This window comes from Ceratotherium simum, chromosome 12, assembly GCF_057802395.1.
Source record: "Ceratotherium simum simum isolate JZ-2026a chromosome 12, ASM5780239v1, whole genome shotgun sequence".
NCBI lineage: Eukaryota > Metazoa > Chordata > Mammalia > Perissodactyla > Rhinocerotidae > Ceratotherium > Ceratotherium simum.
The window spans coordinates 20521074-20543556 of NC_141911.1; the positions used below are offsets into that span (position 1 = coordinate 20521074).

General features: G+C 33.4%; 1 protein-coding gene across 1 annotated transcript in view; it reads left to right on the forward strand.

The window, feature by feature from the left end:
• The window catches only part of SPOCK3 (SPARC (osteonectin), cwcv and kazal like domains proteoglycan 3), a 452647-nt gene that overhangs the window by 424473 nt on the left and 5691 nt on the right, over positions 1-22483 (forward strand). Inside the window, exons 8-9 of the mRNA XM_087437447.1 lie at positions 16325-16546; positions 22125-22187. Of these exons, the coding sequence (XP_087293573.1) occupies positions 16325-16546; positions 22125-22187 (285 nt within the window). The remainder of the gene's footprint in view (positions 1-16324; positions 16547-22124; positions 22188-22483) is intronic.

Sequence of the window (22483 nt, forward strand, 5' to 3'; positions counted from 1 at the left end):
TTTTGCTTATTTGCTGATTTTGCATATTTGAGGATTGTTGCATATCTTTAATCTGTAAATTTAGATATTTAAGCAAAATTTCTTTTATTATTTCTTCAAATGATTTTTCCTGCACCATTATCTTTCTTTTCTCTTCTGGGGCTTCAATTACATATGTGTTGTACTCCTTGATATTATCTAGCAGTTCCCTAAGGCACTGTTCATTTCTTTCCTTGCTTTTCTTCACATTAGATCATTGCAATTGATCTATATTCAAGTTTACTTTTTCCTCTGTGAGCTCATTTCTGCTGCTGGATCCATCTAGTGATTTTTAAAATATTTTCTAGGTTGCTTTGTTATTTTGTTCTTGATTTTCCATTAATTATTTCTGATAACTTCTATTTCTCTAATTATGGTTCCTATCATTGCAATTATTACAAGCATATTTTCTTTTTCTTCATTAAAGATTGCTATTATAGTTGCTTTAAAATCTTTTCTGCTAATTCCAACAAGTGGATCATCTCAGATTTGTTTGCAATGGATTGTCTTTTCTTTTAAGAACATGTTCCATTTACCTGGTACTTCATATGTTTTACATTATGGATGGTGTCCTAGATGTTATGGATATTATATTGTGGAATGCTTTATTATGTTATTTTAGTCCGAGTGTTTTTTGTTTTAGCATATGATTAATTTTGTTGGGCTCAAAATGAAAACTGTGTTTCTTGAGTGCCAGCTCTAATCTCAGTTCAGATTTGCAGTCTCTAGTGGAGGTGATTTGAGTCTACAGTGTGCATGTGTGGTCGATGGGTCATCAGAATCTAGGGCAGACAATATTTGGTTTTCTGGCTGCTTTCCTTTCTGCGTTTCTCCTTTGTTCATCTGTGGTTGTACACAATTTTCTGACCCTCTAGACTAGAACATCTGCAATCTTTTTCACTCAGTGTCCCTACTGCTTTTGCCATGCCAGCTCTGTCTGCCCTCAGGCTGAAAAACAGTGAAAATTGGGAATTCACTTGACTTAACTTCTCTCCTCAAAATGTGGACTGTCCACCAGAATCTTCTTGGTTCTTATTCGCTCTTTTGTTCCTTCCTGTTTTTTTTTTTTTAATTATTTGCAGAGTTTAACAATTTATGAGTAGAAATGTCAGTCCAGTAAATGTTCCTCAGCCATTACTGGAAGCAGAATCTAAATAACTATTTAAATGACAAATTGAACAGAGGATTTTTGTATTATCTCTCTTTGAATATACAAGGTTTAGGAGCACGTATTAAACCCAATATGGGCTAGAATGTTATTTTACTTTTCATTGCCTACTCCTGTTTACCACACTCTCTCACCAAACTAACAGTACTTTTTTTGGTATTAAGTACTTTTAAAAATATTAAACCTTCGTGAGTGAGAACAATCTTTCAGGCATTCTGAATATGTTTTGAAATGTACGTTTACTGATTTTTTGCTTTCATTTTAATGTTTCGACATTGATTTATTTTAATCTTAGTTATGCTAATAACATATTTGCTGACTAAGCAAATGCAATTGTTAATATAGATTTGCTATTTCATAAGATTAGGAAGTGAACTGCTATGTGTCTACACTCTAGAAGTGAATAACCTTATTTTCTACAATAGCATAAACATTCAGGGAATGTTGAGAGATGTTTTTCAATTATAAAGACTTTGTGTTTGATAGTTTCTGCCTTTCAGAAATTTTTGACACATCTTTGAAGAGAGGAGACATTGCTGGACAGTTCTTAAAAGTGATTTTAGTTGTCTGATGGGAATTCTGATGCTTGCCAAGGGATTATAAAAATTGTTGAGTGTGGGAAGATAAGGGGGCGGCACAAAGGGGTTCTAACCATTGGGAAATACAGTGTGGTTTGTACCTAGACATTGTAATCCAGTGCCACTTCTACAAGGTTCAGTCACTAAAAGCAATCATTTACATTATTTTATGTAATCCTTACAACAGTCTTGCAAAGTGGATATTATTTGCCCACTTTTTACTTGAAGAAGGTTGAAAGACAAAACCCAAACTCACACAGTTAGTAAGTGGTAGAGTTGGGATTTGAACATAGATTCTATGAACTCTGACGTTATGAATTTATGAACGTATTTTCTTTGACTCATCATTTGGTCTCCCAATGGATCTCCCAGAATTCAAGTAATATCAAACCAGTTCAAGTACATAACTCATCTAGATTGTGATAACTGCCTCTGATACTCTTTTATACACAGACACAGAAACACACTTGCACAAAGAGATTTTCCTATTTCATTTTACCTAAAGATCTTAGAAATGTTTCAAAAAGTTAGTGACCATTATTTTGCCTTTATTGTAATATTTCAGAACGAATGCTTTTGTTTCTTTTTTTGGTAAATATAAATATATTATATAGAGTGGGATTAATACATGTATTTAACATTTTCTTGAATTAAGTTATATTGATAACCTATATCAACTCTCCAGAGAAAGATTTTTGTCAATTAAATTATATCTATGTCAAATTTACTTATATTTATTAGTCTTAATGCTGTTAGAAATTTCAAAAATTTATCCAGGTTTTAGTACCTTGAGATTTAATGATTAAAACCATGTCCATAGTATTCATATTTTTCATCGTTAAGAAAGAAGATTTTTATCAGTGCCCCTCAGTCTTCATATTTCTGCCTACAAAGATTATTTTAAAAAGTTGCTTTTAATGCAATAAATCATTTATTTCCATGATAATTTTCTCTATTCTTAACTGAAGTCTTCCTTATGCTAATGTAGTCCATAAGTCATGGGATGTATAAGTGGCTGAAAAATTCGGGTGATGCTACATAGAGATTTTTTTCTTTTTACAAATACGGAATAGTCTTTTATTTCTAGCACTATTCATGATCCTGCATGGGACATTGGTCTTTTTGCTCAAGTGAATCCCTGAGTGAGTGTTGTCCAAGTGTTTCCCTTCCTAGATCCCTTTCTCGAGTTAATAATGAACGATTTGTACTGTTTTGGGTTATCTTTCCCTAAATGCGTTCACTACTTCAAAGCAAACTTACCTTTTACTGTCCAGTTTTTAATGTATCTGAGATGATAAATTCGCTGCCTATTCTCTTTCAGTTTGTTTTTTTAAATAATGAAAATTTCCTTATGAAACCCAGCAGAAACTGCCTCATCTACCCAACCCTTTACATTTTTTTCCTATGTCAAGTTTTCCTCCATCACAATGTACTGGAACTAGTTAAACTCTCTTTAGATTGTCAAATCTCATCTCAGGTGTTACATCCTTTATTTCACCTTGCTAATACCTCTCACTATTTTCTCTGCTTTTAAAGCACCTACTCTAGAACTTATCACTTTACGTTTTTTGTTGTTGTTTGAGTGTATATTTGTATGTGTTCCATATTTTGTCTTCTTTATACATGTATCCCACCTTTATACTATTTGGTATATTCTTAGCGCTTAATTTATCTAATCGTTCTTTATGAAATATTTTTGAATGCATACTATTTGCCAATCATTGTCTCAGACATTTACAATACCTGAATAAATAGACCCCATTCACTTCACGTAGCTTCTAAATCTCCTTTTCTGATTTTTCATCATCTATTTGATATATAAATATTGGTAGTCCCTAAGACATTTTTTTCTTCTAGCTGTGATCATTACTTTTATGATTTTGTTCAGTATCCTGTTGAAAATATAAAATATATACAGATGATTCCCCAAATTATATTTCTAGCCTTGATATCCAGGACTCAGATGCCCCCTACAAGCTTGCTCTCGTGTAGTCTTCCTCAACTCGGTAAATGTCAAGTTCATTATTTCACTAGATTAGGCCAGTCACCTCAGAGCCATCTTTGAGAAAAAGGAGAGACCGAGATAAGATGATCTTTAAGTAAAAGCCGACGTCTTTACTGTGACCTCTGTGAGAGAGCAGACCGCTAATTCTCTGCCCTCGTTTCTTACCACTTTCCCCTCATTCACTCCTCTCCGGTCACACTGCTTCTTCGTTCCTCTACAGTGACATCAAGCATGCCCTGACCTTAGTGCCTTTTTACTTGCTATTCCTTTTATCTGGAATGTGCCCCCTTCATTCCCCAGATTATTGATATCTTCACTTCTTTTACATTTCTGCTCAAATATCCTGTTTTTAGAGGCACTGGGGTAGGCAGAATTCTAAAGATGGCCCTTCCAAGGTTCCTGGCCCCTGGTTCTTCAAACAAGCACTAATCTAGGTACTGCTGTGGAGGGATTTTGCAGATGTAATCAGTTGCCCTTAAAATAGGGATCCGAAGGAGATTCTAAAAGAATAAAAGTAGCGAAGATGCCAACAGCATTTATGAAAAGGGTTTCTTTGGAATGAGCTATGCTACGATTTTATGGCTCCTTTAAGAAGAGATGAGGGTGCTTCCTTTTGCTTCAAATCGAGAGAGAGATTTCAACAGAGTCACTCAGACAGTTTTATATATGTGTTCGCAGGCAAGTGGATTATGGCCTCCATTTCACCAGGAAAATCTAAAAGGCAGAGAGAACCGTGAGCTGCTTACTTTTTTGTTGTCTGAGCAAAGGAAAGTTACTCCTGATTTGGAATTGTGTGTCTGGGCAAGAAATGTAAGAATATTTACTGTGGACAATATGTGAGCCATATGAATGAGAACCAGTGTAAATTCTGCCCAAGAGGGCTATTTGAAGTCGTAAGTAAACACCAATAGTAAAATTGGATCACCAGATATCCAGGGACTGAGAGGTGGTGGCCAGCCAGAGGAAAATGTCACATATCATAGGAAGTACAGTTGGATGCTCACACTGGGGACCTCTGCAAGACCCACAGAAAGATCTAGGAGGAAACAACATAGCAGCTTTAAGAACCTAATAGGCCTATATAGCATAAAGCCTTCCTAAGACAGTGATCAATTTGGTAAAAACCTCCCTGGCGACCGTAATGTATCCTTAACCTACTCGTTCCAAACTGGAGATGGTCATTTAAAGATAGAGGAGGAATTTGGAAGGAAAATGGAGAGAGATTGAGGAAACATTATGTGCCCCTTGCCTGACTTCACATCTGCTAAATCCCCAGCTGGGAAAAGGAAGAATCAAGCATGGAGTTGTGATTATTATATGAAATCAGACATTTTGAAATGCCAATTAACCTACACTTGTGCCTTAAATGGATAATACAACTTTTTGTTATCTAGAGCTAAAGTGAAGAAATTATAAGACCATCTGAGTTTTCACCCAGAGATAGGAGAAAACTTTCACCGATGAACAAATATTTACAGAGCATCAGAGGAAAAAGTAAAGTGGATTCAGATTATATCCTATAAGCCCTATTTGTCCAAGATATGTGTGTATGTGCATTATGTAATCAATGTGGTAGTTGATATATAATGTATATGTGTGCCTGTGCTTATACTTATGTAGTTTGAAGCTCAGAAAGGTAGGTGGACTAGAGATATAGATTGTGAGCTATGAGTGGTGTTGGTTAAAAGATGTAAGTGAATGAACACCCCAAAAGAGCTAGTGTAGCCTAAAGAGAAAAAAAATCAGCTGATAAATGGACGTTGAAAATACCAGTACTTAAGGGATAGACAAAGGAAGAACAAACGAAGAATACTGAAAAAAAATGAATGAATAAATAAGAAGAGAGAATGTTGTAAAATGTCTTAAGAGTTAAGCAGCATTGTTCACAAGGTCCACTGTAATTTATATTCAACACAACGCAATGTAGCTTTAAACCCTGGAATCCTATTATTCATTGCTCATCAACATCTAAGTTACAAAATAACAATTAATTGAATAACACTGCAAAATAAAGTATCATTTCTTTTAGGCAAACTTTGATAGAATCTGGTAACATGATAAAAATTTTAGTTTAAATATTGACAATATTATAAGATAATGACAGATTTTACAATACAGATAAATTACAAAAGTTTTACTTAAACGTTCTCTTTTAAATATCTCAAATTTCAGGGATATAAGACAGAGAAAGACAAATACCTATGATCTCACTTATATGTGGAATCTAAAAAAAAGCAAACTCATAGCTACAGAGAATATATTGGTGGTTGCCAGAGGTGGGGGTGGGGGGTGTGGGAAATGAGTGAAACTGGTCAAAAGGTAAAAACTTCCAGTTTATAAGATCTGGGGATGTAATGTACAGCGTGGTGACGATAATTAACAATACTGTATTGTGTATTTGAAATTTTCTAAGAGAGTAGATCTTAAAACTTCTTATCACAAGAAAAAAGAATTTGTGACTATGTGAGGTGATGGATGTTAACTAAACCTTTCGTGGTAATCATTTCACAATATATGCATATATGAAATAACTATGTTGTACACCTTGGACTAAGACAATGTTATATGTCAATTATATCTCAATAAAACTGGGGGGAAGAAAGAAAGCAAATGAGCTAACCTCAGTCATTTTAAATGTAGTTCCCGTCGTCGTCAATGTACAAACGCAGTAATTTTATGCTTTTTAGTTTAATTCTTTCCATATAATATTCTTTTTACATTGATTTAACCCACATTGTTTTTAATATCTCTAAAAAATATATGTCCCAAATATTACATTTATTACAAGATTGAGCCTTGGGTTACTCCTATTTAGAAAAACTGTCATAAAGTTGATGAAAATAATTATATTCAAGGGAGGAGAACCTTATAAAAACAATAATCCCAGAAGTAACTTTTTTTTTTTTGTGAGGAAGATCAGCCCTGAGCTAACATCCATGCCAATCCTCCTCTTTTTGCTGAGGAAGACTGGCTCGGAGCTAACATCTGGGCTGATCTTCCTCCACTTTATGTGGGACGTGGCCTCAGCATGGCTGGAGAAGCGGTGCATTGGTTCACGCCCGGGATCCGAACCCTAGGCCGCCAGCAGCGGAGAGGGTGCTCTTAACCGCTACGCCAGGGGGCTGCCCCAAGAAGTAACTTTAATAAACTCAAAGGATGTCAGGGACCTTACTCTGACTACATGTAAAATCAGACCCAGCAATAGGAGTCCACTTTTAAAGTAATTTTTGCACAACTGTATATTATTTCTGAATGTATAATAAGGTAATCTTAAGCAATATTCAGACTCAAGAACTATTTTTGAGTATTGTATCAATTTCCTAACTAATATCATATTTCAGTTTTATAAATTGAAATTGTCCCTTAGTTATTTTTCTTTCATTTTATATCTATAGACTAGCAGATTTGATCATATTTGATGACTATTAGAGAGCATTTCATATATAGATCCTCTACCTTTATGATAATAATGTGAACTGAAGGCTCCTAGAAATTGGACACAGAGCCTATTACAAGAAAAGATGTCCTAGTTGCCATACTTAGGGCATCACATAATAATTCAAACACAACAACACAGACACATTCAGAATAGAAAAGAAAAAAATATGGAATGTGGCATTTTTAGAAATACTAAAAGCAAATAGCATTGCACGTTTTTTAGATACATTTTATGTACTTTCTTTTGTGTGTGTGTGTGTGAGGAAGATCAGCCCTGTGCTAACATCTGCCAATCCTCCTGTTTTTGCTGAGGAAGACTGGCCCTGGGCTAAAATTCGTGCCCTTCTTCCTCCACTTTATATGGGACACCGCCACAGCATGGCTTGACAAGTGGTGCATCTGTGCGTGCCCAGGATCCAAACCGGCAAACCCCAGGCCGCTGCAGTGGAGCTCACAGACTTAACCACTTGCACCACCGGGCCTGCCCCCATTTTATGTACGTTCTGTTCATTTAATATCTACTATATTATTGTAGTGTTAGGTCCACCTATGTTCTAACATTCTAAAATGTGAAAAAAAGCAAGTGTTAATAATGAGTTAAATCTATTTGTAATTTTTCTTATTTGCAGTGTTACCTTCACACTAGTTTTAAAGTTAACTATAGAATAAAATGGAATAATTTATAATAATCCATAAATATACTAATTTTGCATGATTTTCTTCAAGATCTTGGGATTTATTGGATTGATTTTGATTGAATATCCTTGATTGCAGTTCTCACAGGTCCTTATCATTGAGGACATGGAAGGAAGGTGGATGTACTGGGATAGTGGGAAATGCCCATTTGTACCTGGTTTTCACATTGAGAATGTGCAGCTTCGAGAACAAAGCTAGCAATAATTTTGGTGATGCCAGGAATAAAAATGGGGCAGCTCCATGGTAGAGTGACCAAGTGTATGTACCTTCTCAGTTCTGTAATAGGGAGAGAGCCTGGGTAAACCAAGCAGGGGGACTGGAATTTAGTATCTTCTTCAGCCATTCCCTTCCCTCTAAGAAGCTGCCATTGCCAGCATGTCACTGGAATCACAGGGCTCAATATTGCAACTGTATCCTGCGTCCTGTAATGTGGCAACTCATGACCCTACAGCATGTGCAAAGCACAATAGAACATACAAAGAAGTGAAAACACAGTCATTACTCTTAGCTGCAAGTTTCACTCTAGTTCCCTTTCCCCCAGAAGTGGAGTAACGATGGCCTCAACATTCATTTTTGTCCAGGTAGAGGAGTGGATGAAAGAGAATCCCGAAGACGTTGTTTAGCTTAAATAAAAATGTCTGCCTACATGGAAAACCTAAAGCTGTAAAACTTACAGAAGAAAACATAAGAACAAATACACGAAACTTTTAATTAGCAGAGATTTCTTAGATATGACACATAAAAGGAAAAAATGATGTCGAACTTCATCAAAATTAAAAATTTTTTACTTTTAAAAGACACTGTATTAAAAACAAAAAGACAAGCCACAAAGTGGGAGAAAATATTGGCAAATACATATCTGATAAAGAACTTGCATCCAGAAAATATAAATAACACTCAAATCTCAATAAGGGTAAGATAAACAACCAAACTTAAAAAAAATGGCAAAAGATCTATACACTTCCCCAAAGAAGGTATATGATGTAAATTAACACATGAGAAGAAGCTCAATGTCAGTCATCATTAGAGAAATGCTGAATGAAATCACAATGAGATACTTATATACCTGTTGGAATGGTAATAATTAAGTAACATACCAAGTGCTGGTGAGGATGGGCATAACTAAATCTCTCAAGCATGGCTCGTGGAAATGCAAAATGATACAGCCACTTTGAAAAACAATTTGGCAATGTTTTATAAAATGAAATATAAACTTATCATATGACCCAGCAATCCCATTTCAGGATATTTATCCAAAAGAAATTACAACATATGTTCCCGTAAAAACATATGTGATGCTTATAGCAACTTTATTTATAATTCCAAAACTGGCAACAACTCAAATGTCCTTCATCTGGTGAATGGATAAACAAATAGCTGTACATCTATATAATGAAATATGATGCACATTGGTAGTGAGGCTAAATTAGTCCTGGAATAAAAGGCTGCTCTGTGGCTACCATAACAAAGCTTAAAAGCTATCCTTAAAAGAATCAAGCTGATGCACAGGTTATTTAACTGTATGCCAGAACAAAATATAATACTGTAGAAGAATACCACAAAATCCAGCAACTAATAATTTAAAATTCACAATGTTCAGCATCTAATTAAAATTTACCAAGAATACTAAGAAGTATAAAAATATGGTCCAAAATTTGGAGAAATCACAATCCAGAAAATATACCCAGAAATAACAGTAATAGATACAATCAGTATACAAGGACCTGAAAAAAACTATACTATTATTAATATGCACAATAGTATAAACAGGGACATCAGTTACAAGAGGGGATATTTGAATAAAATATCCTAATAGGATGTCTAGAGATGAAACATACAATAAATGAAATGAAGAATATAGTGGGTGAGGTTAAAAGCTTATTGGACACTGCAGGAGAAAAAAAATCCATGAACCTGAAGACATATGATAACTATCCAAATAAAGAATATAGAAAAAAAAATTCTGTGTCTTTGTGAGCTGTGAGACAATGTCAACTGCATTAACATTAATTAATAATTGGAATCTCAGAAGAATACTGGAGGTATGAGGGCTCAGAAAATTATATGAAGAAATAATGGCTAAAATTCTTCTGAATTTGATGAATATTATAAACTCAATAAACATCAAGCAACAGAAGCAAAGAAAACCAGACCAAAGCATACCATAATCCAATTGCTAAAAATCAGCATTAGAGAATTTTAAAAGCCGCCAGATGAAAAAAAAAGGGACAAGTTTTGTACTGAGGAACAAAGATTAGCATGTCAGCAAGCTTTTCCTCAGAGACTATAAAAGCCAGAATACAGTAAAACATTTTTAAAGTGCTAAAAGTAAAGAAAAAAACTACCATCCTCGGCAAAAATATCTTTCAAAAATTAAGCTAAAATAAAGACTTTTTCAACAATCCAAAGCTGAGAGATTTCAAAAAATATTAAAGGGATTTCTAGAAGGCAGTGATACCACACAGAAATTTGTATCTTCATATAGGAAGGTAGAGGGCCACAAACGCTAAATATGAATGAGTGTAAATATATGACATAACAAGAAATATATATTTGGTTTCTGCCCTGATTCCTGTCACAGAGCTTCTAAAACTCTTGTAATTTCCTGAGAAATAGAGGTACTAGGAACACCTTTTGTTCTAATGTTTGGTCTTTGACCTGAGTACCTAGTACAGAATTCCTAAAACTCTTGTAATTTCCTGAGTGATGAGAGTGATAAGAACATTTTACACAAAGCTCCTAAATCCCTTGGAATTTCCTGGGTGATAGGAGCATCATTTGTTGTAATGAGGCAACTCTTGGTGGGGTCCAGGATAGTTTTGAGACCGAGGCTGGTCACCAAAAAACTAAGACATGATTAGAATCTTGAAACTTTCAGCCCTACCCTCCATCCTCTGGGGAGGGGAGAGAGGCTGGAGATTTAGTTAATAATTGATCATGCCTACATAAAAAGCCTCCATAAAAATCCTTAAGCTATGGGATTCAGAGAGCTTTTGAGTTGAATGCATCCATGTGCTGAGAGGGTGGTGCACCCCGATTCCATGGGAACAGAAGCTCCTGTGCTCAAAACCCTTCCATACCTCACCCTATATGCCTCTTCAATTGGCTGTTCATTTCTAGCCTTTATAATTTCCTTTATACTAAACTGGCAAATGTAGGTAATGTGTTTCTCTGAGTCCTGTGAACCATTATAACAAATTATGGAACCTGAGTAAGATGTTGTGGGAACCCCCAATCTGTAGCCAAGATGGAGAGAAGAGAACCCACTACTTGTAACTGGTGGCGGAAGCAGGGGGCACTCTTGTGGGACTGAGCCCATAACCTGTGGGATCTACACCAACTTTGAGTAGATAGTGTCAGAATTAAATTATATTGTAGGACACCAACTGGGTGGTGAGAATTGCTTGGTATGGAAAACCCGCACATTTGGTGTCAGGAGTGTTATGTGTAGAGAATGAATTTTCCTTTAAAATAAAAGAGTTTTTTTTTTTTCTCATTTTTTGATCATTTGAAAAGCTATTAAGTTGTTTAGAATGAACATCATAACAAAGTACTGGGGTTTACAACATGTAGAATCAAAATGGATGATGATAATAGCAGAAAAATGTGGGAGGAGGTAGATGTTTAAGTATATGCTAGTAAATTTCTTGCAGTATATGTGAAGTGGTATAATATTATTTGAAGGTAGATTATGATAATTAATGATGTATACTGTAAACCCTAGGTCAACCACCAAAAAATAAAATATAGTTAGTAAACTATATTAATTTTTTATTGCTGATGTAACATTACCACAAAATTTAGTAACTTAAGCAACACAAATTTATCATTTTATAGCTTTATAGGTAGGTCAAAAGTCTACCACAGGTCTCACCACACTAAAATCAAGGTGTCTGCAGTACTACTTGCCTTTCTGGAGGTTCTAGGAGAGGATCCACTTCTTTGATCAGTTAGATTGTTGTCAAAATTCAGTTCTTTGCAGTTATGGGACCAAGGTCCCTATTTTTTTTTGCTGGTTATTCCCAGCTTCTAGATACCACTCACATTCCTAGGCTTGTGGTCTCCCTCCTCCATCTTTGAAGCCATTTGCTTTCTTTCTCATTTCTGTCTGACTACAGCTAGGAAAAGTCACTTTTAAGGTTTTATGAGATTAGATTGGGCGTATCCAGGTAATCCATGATAATCTCCCAATTTTAGGGTCAACTGATTAGCAACTTTAATTCCAATTGCGATCTTAATTCCCTTTAACTATGTAATATCCCATAAATCCAGGGATTAGAATGTGAATATCTTTGAGGGACCATTATTTTGCCTACCACATGAACTAAACTAGTAGAGATTAAATGAGAATCATAAAAAATATATATATATATATAAACAACATTTTTAATCAAAAAGAAGATAGGAAAAGAGAGAAAAAGAACAAATAATAGAGGAGACAAATAAAATAATAGCAAGATAGAAGGTCTAATAGCAAGATGGAAGGTCTAAGTACAACCATATTGATAATAATGTTAAGTGCATACGGTCGTAACATTTCAATAAAAAGGCAGAGATTGTCAGACTTGGAAAAAATGTGAGACTCAATGTTATGCTATCTCTAAGAAACCCAATTTAAATATAAAAATATGAATTAGTTAAAAGTAAAATAATAGAAATTCTAATCATAAGAAAGCTGGAGTGGTTATGTTATATAATACAAAGTAGACTTCAGAAATTGGGTGAAAGCCGTTAAGTTTTTATTGTGGTGACACAAGTCAGATTTCTGGCTAGACCTAGATTTTTTTTTTTCTTCAAACTCACCAAATAGTATCTATTGTTCCAAAAGTTCAAAATAAGACAAGGAAAAAAATTTTTCCAGATCAATTTCATTTTACATTTGTAGCATCAAAATAAATCATATTTAAAAGTATACATTTAATTTAGAATAGCAACATAATTTTATTTCTAGTCCTTTTCTGTTACTTATTCTCATGACTCCTGTAAAACAATTTTGTGTAGAAATGTATCATTCAAATGACATAAACTCACTGTATTTTTGATCTTCAAGGTAACATAGAGATCATGTTTAAAAAATCCCCACGCTATCTAGATGTGGACATTAAACCCTAGATATGTTAAATAACTTCACTAAGCAAGGTGGTGGCAGAACACGGGCCAGTGACCTGAATCCAAATCAGATAGCTTGACATTCTGGATCTAAAACACTATTACACTTCATCAAATTGATCATTCACCAGACATGCACTTTATACGAATTTCTTTTCTTTTTAACATGAAGGATAAACTCTTAGTTCTGTTGTGTCTAAAATTTGTTAAATATCTGTACATTTACATTGTCAGAAATAATCTTTTAGTTTGATGTCTGGGTTGCAGAATAAGTTCTCCTCAAAGTAGAGCTACAAAATTTATTGAAAGGTTAAGGCTACTTTTCTTTCACACTATATTGACAAAAAGAAGGAAAAATGTGTTGGTGCTGACAAGAATGTTTATATGGTACATCATAAAAGCTGGGCAGAGATAATTTTAAAATTTATGTTTTTAAAGAGTGATTATTGGTCAAAGGAAACTCAAGGAATTGTGAAGATGTGATACAAACAATCCCCAAAAATTCTCTCATGTGGGCTATTCCTGTTACTTCCTACTGGTCTCCCAGTTTCCACACTTGCTCCGATATAATCCACATGATGGCAGAGAGCGTTTTCCTTTTAAACCAAAAATCAGATCCTGTCACTCCCTGCTTTTAACATTTTGGCTGTTCTTCATTGTACTGAAAAGACAGTCCAGAGTATGTTTGCTGACATCTAAGCCTCTATTATCTCTCCACTGATTCTCTACCACTTGTCTCTAAACAGGAAACACTGACTGGTGAATCCCTAGCTCTTGGCCTTCTGCTCGCTTTCTCTTGGCATTCCCTTATATCTCATCTACCTCTGTACCCCCAACACTGAGAGCCAGCCTTCGGGCTTTGGTTGAACCTCAGAGCAGTCTTTGCCTTTTATCTGCATGGCTGTACTCCAACTATCTTTCTCCAATGCCCTTTTCCCAGGACTAGTCGAAAAGTAGATAAACAGATATTCACCTGGAAATCAGACGTCCATCTCTCTTTCTTACAGTCACTCGTAGCCTTTACTAGGATTCTCTTAGAGCCCTCCATGCTACATTTTGGGAAACAAACCAGTTGAGTCCTCCATTCTCAATAAGTAGGTAAAGGGAGAAGATGGCCGCTGTTTGCTAACTCTGAATGCTCACCAAAAGGCAATAGCTCTTCTCTCTTCTTCTCATATCTTTTATTCATAAAGGCAGGTATACCACAGTAGGCTTCTCCATTGCCCCAGAAAATCAGATTGGGAGGGAGGATGTGGTTCAAAGGCAAACCAGAAATCTCGGCACCAAGAACGTAATTTTTTTAATGATTTTGCAGAGTTTAGTATATTTGCTTTTTACAAGTTGCTTTCTTCATGTAATCTCTGAACATTTGACAACTTCCGGTAGTAAGAAACGGTTTCAACCAATATCTCAAACTATGCTGTTTTAAAAGTAAGCTCCAAGAGAATAGGGCTTTAACTATATTTTTAAATCTTATATTCCCAGAACCAAGGTCAGGACCTGGAAAGTAAATAGAAATGAGCAATTCATGTTTGCTGTTTGTTTGTTTGAATGGAAGAATTCTATTTTGATTCTACAAACAATTTTACAAAGAAAAACGCAAACAGTAAAAAAAAAATCACTGAATTTCTTTCTCTACGCTTTTATGAAAGCGTCACAAATACCCCCTTTCCCTTTGATCCCCATTGCCTAGCATGGTGCTGCACAGATGGAGAGCACTAAATATATTCTGTATACATTAATAAAATACATTCCAAAAAGGTGGTGAAATTATGAATTTCTCAAGTTCAAAAATCTCCTAGAGTCAGTACCTATTTAATTTTTAATCCTAAAAATGCTAAATGGGATTTAAAAATTAAATCCTAAATATCTATACCTTTATTTCCAATTATTATTACATCTTGAAGTATAACAAATCAAAATAATATACAGTCATCCCTCGGTATCCAGGCGGGGTTGGTTCCAGGTGCCCACGGATGCCAAAATCCCAGAACGCTCAAGTCCCTTATAAAAATGTCTTAGTATTTGCATATAACCTAGGCACATCCTCCTGTATACTTTAAATCACCTCTAGATTACTTATTATACCTAATACAATGTAAATGCTATAGTTGTAATACTGTATTGTTTAGAGAATAATGACAAGAAAAACAAGTGTGTACAGGTTCAGTACCGATGCAACCATCGCAGGCCTTTCTATCTGCGCTTGGTTGAATCCACAGATGCGGAGCCTACGAATACAGCGGGCTGATTGTATGTACAACTAGAACATAAACTTAACTAAATATGACAGAAAATTCCACTGATAAATTGTTAAACTACTCTTCAGCCCCTGCTGTTGAAGATTAAATCCTTTTGCTATTCAGTTTTCAGAACATCTCCATATCCCCAAACACATCCTCTCTTTCATACCGGTTAAATGTTATCACTTTACTTTCACTTGTAATGTGTAGAAAATAGCAAATGAGACAAAAACTGGATTGACAAAATACATGTTAAAGCTAGCTTAAACCTGACAAATAAGAATAGTTGAAAGTAAATCTTAAAATTATGCCTCAAAACACTGATATTGCAGCTGATGCTGTTTAGGACGCTGAGCCTCAGCGAGGTCTGTGGCTTACACAGGGTAATGCACACTTTGATATTGTGTAACCTGGATACTGACCCAGTTCTCTCCTCTTTCTACACCTGCCGCCATCCATTATAGCATATCTGTAATTGTAAAAATTGCCTTGAGGGAAACAGAAAACAGAGTGGCTGTGTAAATTATATGATGGTTATTCTTTCTCTGGATGTTACTTGTGAAATATCACAATCACCATAGTTCTACCAAGATGTGGAGCGTCACTCAACTTATTATTCGTTATATGTTAATTATACTTTTGTTAAAAGGGCATTTTTATTTCTTCGAATGAAAAATGAGTTTAATTTCTTTATTAATAGGATATTATTGTTCAATAATACCTATACACATCTAATTAGGCATTCATCATGATAAACTTTAGAAATAGCTTGAATAATAAAATAATAGTAAATATATAATATAATTACAATAGTGACTGCCATTGAATAAATGTGTAATCAGTACTAAATGCTTTATATTCTGGTTAATTAATCCTCACAACTATCCTGAAAGGTAAGTATAACTGTCCCCACTTTACTTTGAAACAAATTAACCAAGATGAATTTAGAGCCATCCTTCTAACTGCTGAGTAGGTGCCCTACTCGAACCTAATATTATGTTACTTCATTTTGCTTGCTGCTGATGGTGACTTTCAGATTTAGCTGATCATTTTCTGTCTTTGTTTTTAGGATTTGATACCAGTATTTTGCCAATTTGCAAGGATTCACTTGGCTGGATGTTTAACAGACTTGATACAAACTATGACCTGCTGCTGGACCAGTCAGAGCTCGGAAGCATTTACCTTGATAAGAATGAACAGTGTACGAAGGCATTCTTCAATTCCTGTGACACGTACAAGGACAGTTTGATATCTAACAATGAATGGTGCTACTGCTTCCAGAGACAGCAAGGTAAAAGATGACACCAACCAATGCTGATAGTTGACCTGCACGTCAAATTTTATCTATTCCTTCTCGATAAAAAAAAAAAAAAAGTACACTATACCTCATTCATTTTGGTAGATATTTTTCTAACTAGAGTGCTTAATAAGAGAGCAAATAAGCAGCATGTTGAACAATATAACTCTGCTAGGGATGCAAAACATGCTAAATAAGATGAAAAATAGTAATTAATATTTTATATTAATGCACTTCATTAAAGTTTCCATTATGAACCACCAAGAAGCACACAGAGATATGAGAACATAGATATTAAAAGTCATCATTAAAATTAATTTGCTATCTGCTTTGCCCACGGTGTAAAATAAATGGGTTTTTTATCACTATACTGTGGAGTTTTAATGTTCTATTTTGTGATCTTATTAAATGAGCTGAATGAAGCACAGCATTCACCATAAAGTTATTTTTACTCATTTGAGTTTCAAATGACTTAGTCTTTCAAACTTTTCAAAATGACTTAGCTTTATAAATATTCGCTAGCAAAGAAAATTGTCTTGATTCTCTGGGAGACGCGAGGTAACCTGAAGAGGTGGAATGATGCTAGTTCTTTTTGCATCCTTCTTTACTAAAAAATATAAATATAATGTAACATTGGAGTCATGCTTATGTAATCAATTGAATGATAATTAAAATTAACTGTGTAAGGGAAGTAGATCCATAAAACTCACATTATGATAAAGTTTGGGGGCACTAAGGAAACAATGATATGTGTAATTTTGACGTTAATTTTTAAAAACAAACTGGAAATTAGTATAATGTGATACACCTGCTATTGTCACTGCATTTTAAAATCCTTGACAGCTAAGAGAATGAACAAGCTACTTTAAACTATATTAATGGTTCTTAGTTTTTCATATGGAAAACTAATGCATTACACGGGGCATTTTACTATCTCAATTGCTTTTTCATGTATTAGTAATAGTTTAGTAATTAGGAATGAAATGATTATCCATAAATTGATTAGTAGTGAGTCAACAGCAGGGTTTGTAAAGTAGGTTAACTGTTTATACACCACTTTAAACAGAGTTTAAAAATTAGATTTGCTTTATTAAAATAGTCTAAATCATACACACAGACACACACACATGTGCACGCGCACACACAGAGTTGACTTGACTATTACATATCTGCTTTCTAGGTGATTCAACACGCCTAAAAAACTACATTCTAGTTTTAATGACTAGTATACGCTTAAATCATTTAAAGAATAAAAAGGTAAATCCAGATAAACTGCCATAAAAAGACATGTGGTCTTTTGTCATGAAGACGAATGTTATTTTAGTTTTTCTTTGAATGTTATGATAGCATATTTAAGTGTTTATATATAAACATTTAAAAATTTTCTGAATACCTCTGAATATTTCTTCTACAGAATTAAGTACCTTCATCTTAAAACATTGCTGGATTTTGCAGTAATAATTTTAGAACTGATTAAAGGTCCCCAAAGAAAAATTTAGCTTTACATACTTTTCATTTATTAAACAGTATTCTTGCAAAGTGTTAAAATCTTTATAGTCACATGAAGATATTCTCTGAGATCAAAGGTGGAAATAATTTAATAAATGGTACCTGAGCTGGTAAAAGCATTTATACAACTTCCCAAAAGCTTAGGAGAGTTTGGCTGATTATGTTCATTACTTTAATATGCTAGAAAATGTTACAAAAGCTGTCAGGGGTAACTAGCTTATTGAATTAGTTCATTAAGTAATTTCACGAAAAAGAATAACCATTAATTTAAAAATATTTTTTTAATGTTTCACCTTATAAAAGAATGTGTTTTCCTGTTTATTGATTCAATAAAAACACCAACTTCTTAAGTTTACTATAATTAGAGTAATATATGTGTGTGTGTGTATATATATCTATATATAGCGAGAGTGAGAGAGAGAGAAAATAGTGTATAATGGGGTGTTATTAATTCAGGATGATTTAAAATTGCAATCAAGACTGCAGTTGTATAGTCTAGGAAAATATCTGGAAAATAAAGTAATTGTGTTTTTAAAAAAATACCTTTCAAAAATATAACATTAGGCTTAATTTCAAAGATTTAATAAATGTGGTTTAGAATGTAAAGTTTCAAGCAAGTGAAATACCTGTAATTTCCCAAGGAAAAAATGTTTTTAACTTTAATTAAAATACAAATTTGTTTCTATGACTAATTTTATGAAATCATGACAATTAAGCAATACAAAATGGATATGATTGTGGTTTGTATAATTCTTTACTCTGAGTAATCATAAAAGAATGAGTGGGAGGAATATTAATTTGAGATTTTGGTCACCTTAGGTGTTGATAACTTGCTTTTGTAAAAGTATATTCTAAGCCTTTGCTCTAAAAAAGTAAATCAATTATTAGTTGCTATTTTATTTAAAGTCCTATTGTGTAAGATCCAGAAAAGAGAAAAAAAAACTAACATTTATTCAGATACATCTAGTCTTTCCTATACATAAAATTTATAATTATTACTCAAATGGCCCTGTGAAAATATTCCCATTTTATGCCTAAGGACTGAAGCGTATTGATCTTAAATAACTTCACATTACAGAATGAGTATAGGACCTGGGATTTGAAACTAGAGTCTTTGACTTCTGTCTCCAAGTAGTTTTAGTTCTATATTCAGAATTTGTAAGGTAATTATATATATAATGTCATGGAGACATCACTGTGCAACTTGTTGGCAAATTCTATTCAGTACAGGTAACATCAGCAAGTCTTATTTCCGTCAACAATATATCCAATATTTTTTCCCTCAGGACTACAATGAAAATAAATGACATTTTTAGAGGTTGTTTAGACATTTAATCTACAGGAAAATATATCAAAATGTGGGTCATGTATTAATTTTATAAAAGATGTTTTTTCTATGTAATGCAAGACACTTAATACACAGAATTTTGTCCTTTGGTATGATGAATATTTGAAATTTTCTCTGATGAAATAAACCTAATAAAGTTATTCAAGTATATCCATTCTGTAAGAGGCTATATGAATAATAAAATATTGAGAAGAAAAGGGGTTAAGGGCAATGGCTTCCTAAGAAGGAAGTTAGGGAGCTGCCTTGATGTACCACTCCAGGGCACCCTTCATATTGCAATGGAAATGGATGGTGTCCCTTTGGAGTTGTACAGTACACAGCCTGTGCAGCCATATGTTGCCAAGTTAGAGTCATTCACAAATCTCTATATTGTCTACTTTCGTTTCAGTTTTGACTCTAAATTGTTTATATATATTTGACAACTGATAAAAATATACTCCCTAGAAATCACTAGTTGAGAGTATTAAAAAAACACATTTGTATATTAGTAATTATTGTAAACATATAAATATTTACTTATTTATTTTTCCCAAGGACATTTTATTCAATTCAAAATTGTGTGGCAAAATAAAATTGCATTGGTTCCATTGTATTGAAAAATATCAATTCATAATATAGATAATGTGTGAATGGCCCAATGTAAGGATTTGAGTTTTTAAATCCAGAACGCAAAACAATGAACAATGTTATTTTCAAAAACAACATTTTGAAATTTAACTATTTAAAAAATTTTCATTCTTCTTTTTCTCTTGTTTTTCTAAACTAATGATTGGATAATTATTTGTAAATTCACTGATTAAATTAAAGCATATTTTATTCATTCGCAATTCTCATACAATTTTAAACATATGAAATCTGAATTTTCCATAAAGTTAAAACACTGTTAGGTAGTAAACAGATTAGGGGAAATAAATCTTGTGCTATAAATTTGTGCCTATACCCTAAGCTGAATATTCATAGTCTAATCGTGTCCAAATCTTCAAGCAATTGGTGAGGTTACTATCTTTTCATCTAGATTTTTGCAAATGAGTTCAAATAATAGACGAAATCTCAGTTAAGCACTCCAAGTATACCTAAGTTGAAGGTCTGACAGAGCTGCCTTATAAATAATGGGAAAAATGTTATTTGTAGTTGAACAGCCTCATCTGCCATGATTTCTCTTAAAATGTTCCCTATACAGAGTTTGTAGGACTGGTACTTAGGTTTTGTTAGTGAGGTTACTAATCAAGAGTCAGATTCAAATGTACCTGGATTTTTCAGTGAAAATATATGAAATATTACTTCTACTTTATAATAACTGGCACATAGCAGCTAGAAGAACTGCTTTCAATATAACATTGAAACTTCAGCTCGAATCTTTCCTCTTTGTTCTAAATGTCATGTTTGGAGGGCAGTAGATTTTAAAATGTCTATTCTATAAGCTCATACTATATAACTTGATTCCTATTCCTTTAATACTCAGTATTAAGAGACTCACAAGATTATTAGGAAAAACAGAGGGATCAGTTGGACCAATTTCAAAATGAAGTAGAACAATGAGGTAATTATTTAGGCTTTTCAAACAAGTTATTTTTCCTTCACATTTTAGATTCCCCAAGGATAAACATTTTTTGGCCATACATATTAAACTATAAAATGTGTATTAAGCACTTTGTCTCATTTCCTCATTCCACTTTGTTACTTACATGCAAAATTAATAACTGAATATTGTGATATTTGTATACCCAAAGGATATTTAAATTATTTGAATTAATTATACCTTACCTTTTATCTAAAAAGTTGTAGTGTGGGAAGAATAGATACTAGTCAATAGTTTATGATACAGTTTTTATATAAGCAAGTAGTAACAGCAAGTTTTTAGAATATGAGTACAAAATACATAGAACTGTTTTCAGATAAGAATATATATTATATATAAGAAGAAATATAATTATATAAAATAATAATATAAGCTAAACTGTATTGTCTATTTTGAATTGTACACTTCTCTAAAAAGGTTCTCCTTTAAGTGGTTGAGTTTGAAAAATAGACCAATACTTCCAAATTGGCTTAATGTTTTAAGTTTATTCTTTAAAAGATAGCTTATCAGAAATTATTGTATATTATGTCCTGTTTCCAAATTGCATATATTCTTGAGGCATCTGGGTGAAACTAAAAAGAACAAAGCCTGTCAATAATATCCCGTATCAAAATTTATAATAATGTCTCTGATGTAACTGGAAAGAAGCATTAACTTTTTCGTAGATTACTTTTTTAATGCAAAGCCATTTCTCTAGATTATAGAAACTGTTTTAAATGAGGAGAAAAACATAATCAGTTAATTGTTTGGGCAGCAGTTCATCAGTTGGATTTACGTTGCTGAATTGATTGACCTTTTAAAAGTAAATGATAAAAACCATTTTCCATCATACAAGTATTTTATACAATTCTCTTTATCTAATTCTATCATTCTGAGGAAAATCAAGATAATCTAATATTAATAATTAGGAAAGCCTCTCTCTCATCTATCTATATATATACATATACACACACATACGTGTGTATACATATAGAGATATATATATATGTATCTACATGAGTGTATCTTCATAAGAAGAATATCTAATACGTAATATGTCTTCTAAAGCCATGTAAAAACTAACTGAAGTTTAAAAACGTAGAAATTGCACTTTGTTTAACTATAATCCCTAAGTAGTATTTTTAATGTCATTGCAGACCCACCTTGCCAGACAGAGCTCAGCAATATTCAGAAGCGGCAAGGGAGAAAGAAGCTCCTAGGTGAGTAATAGATCATTCTTCTGAAGCCTTTATTGCTTACATAAATAACCCCAGGGAAACAGCAACATAAAATCAATATTAATCCAACAAAGATAGACTACACTAAATTTCAGTAACGAAATTTATGAAGTTTTTGAAAGCCATTAAACTTACTTTTATTATCTTACCTATTGAAAGATATTATGTCTGTTTTATTACCCTAATATAATGTTCATTTTGAAAGTTATTAAGTAAAAAAGAGATTTAAACAATGCTAAAGTTAAAGCATCAACAGAAACTTCAATTCTAAGTCTACA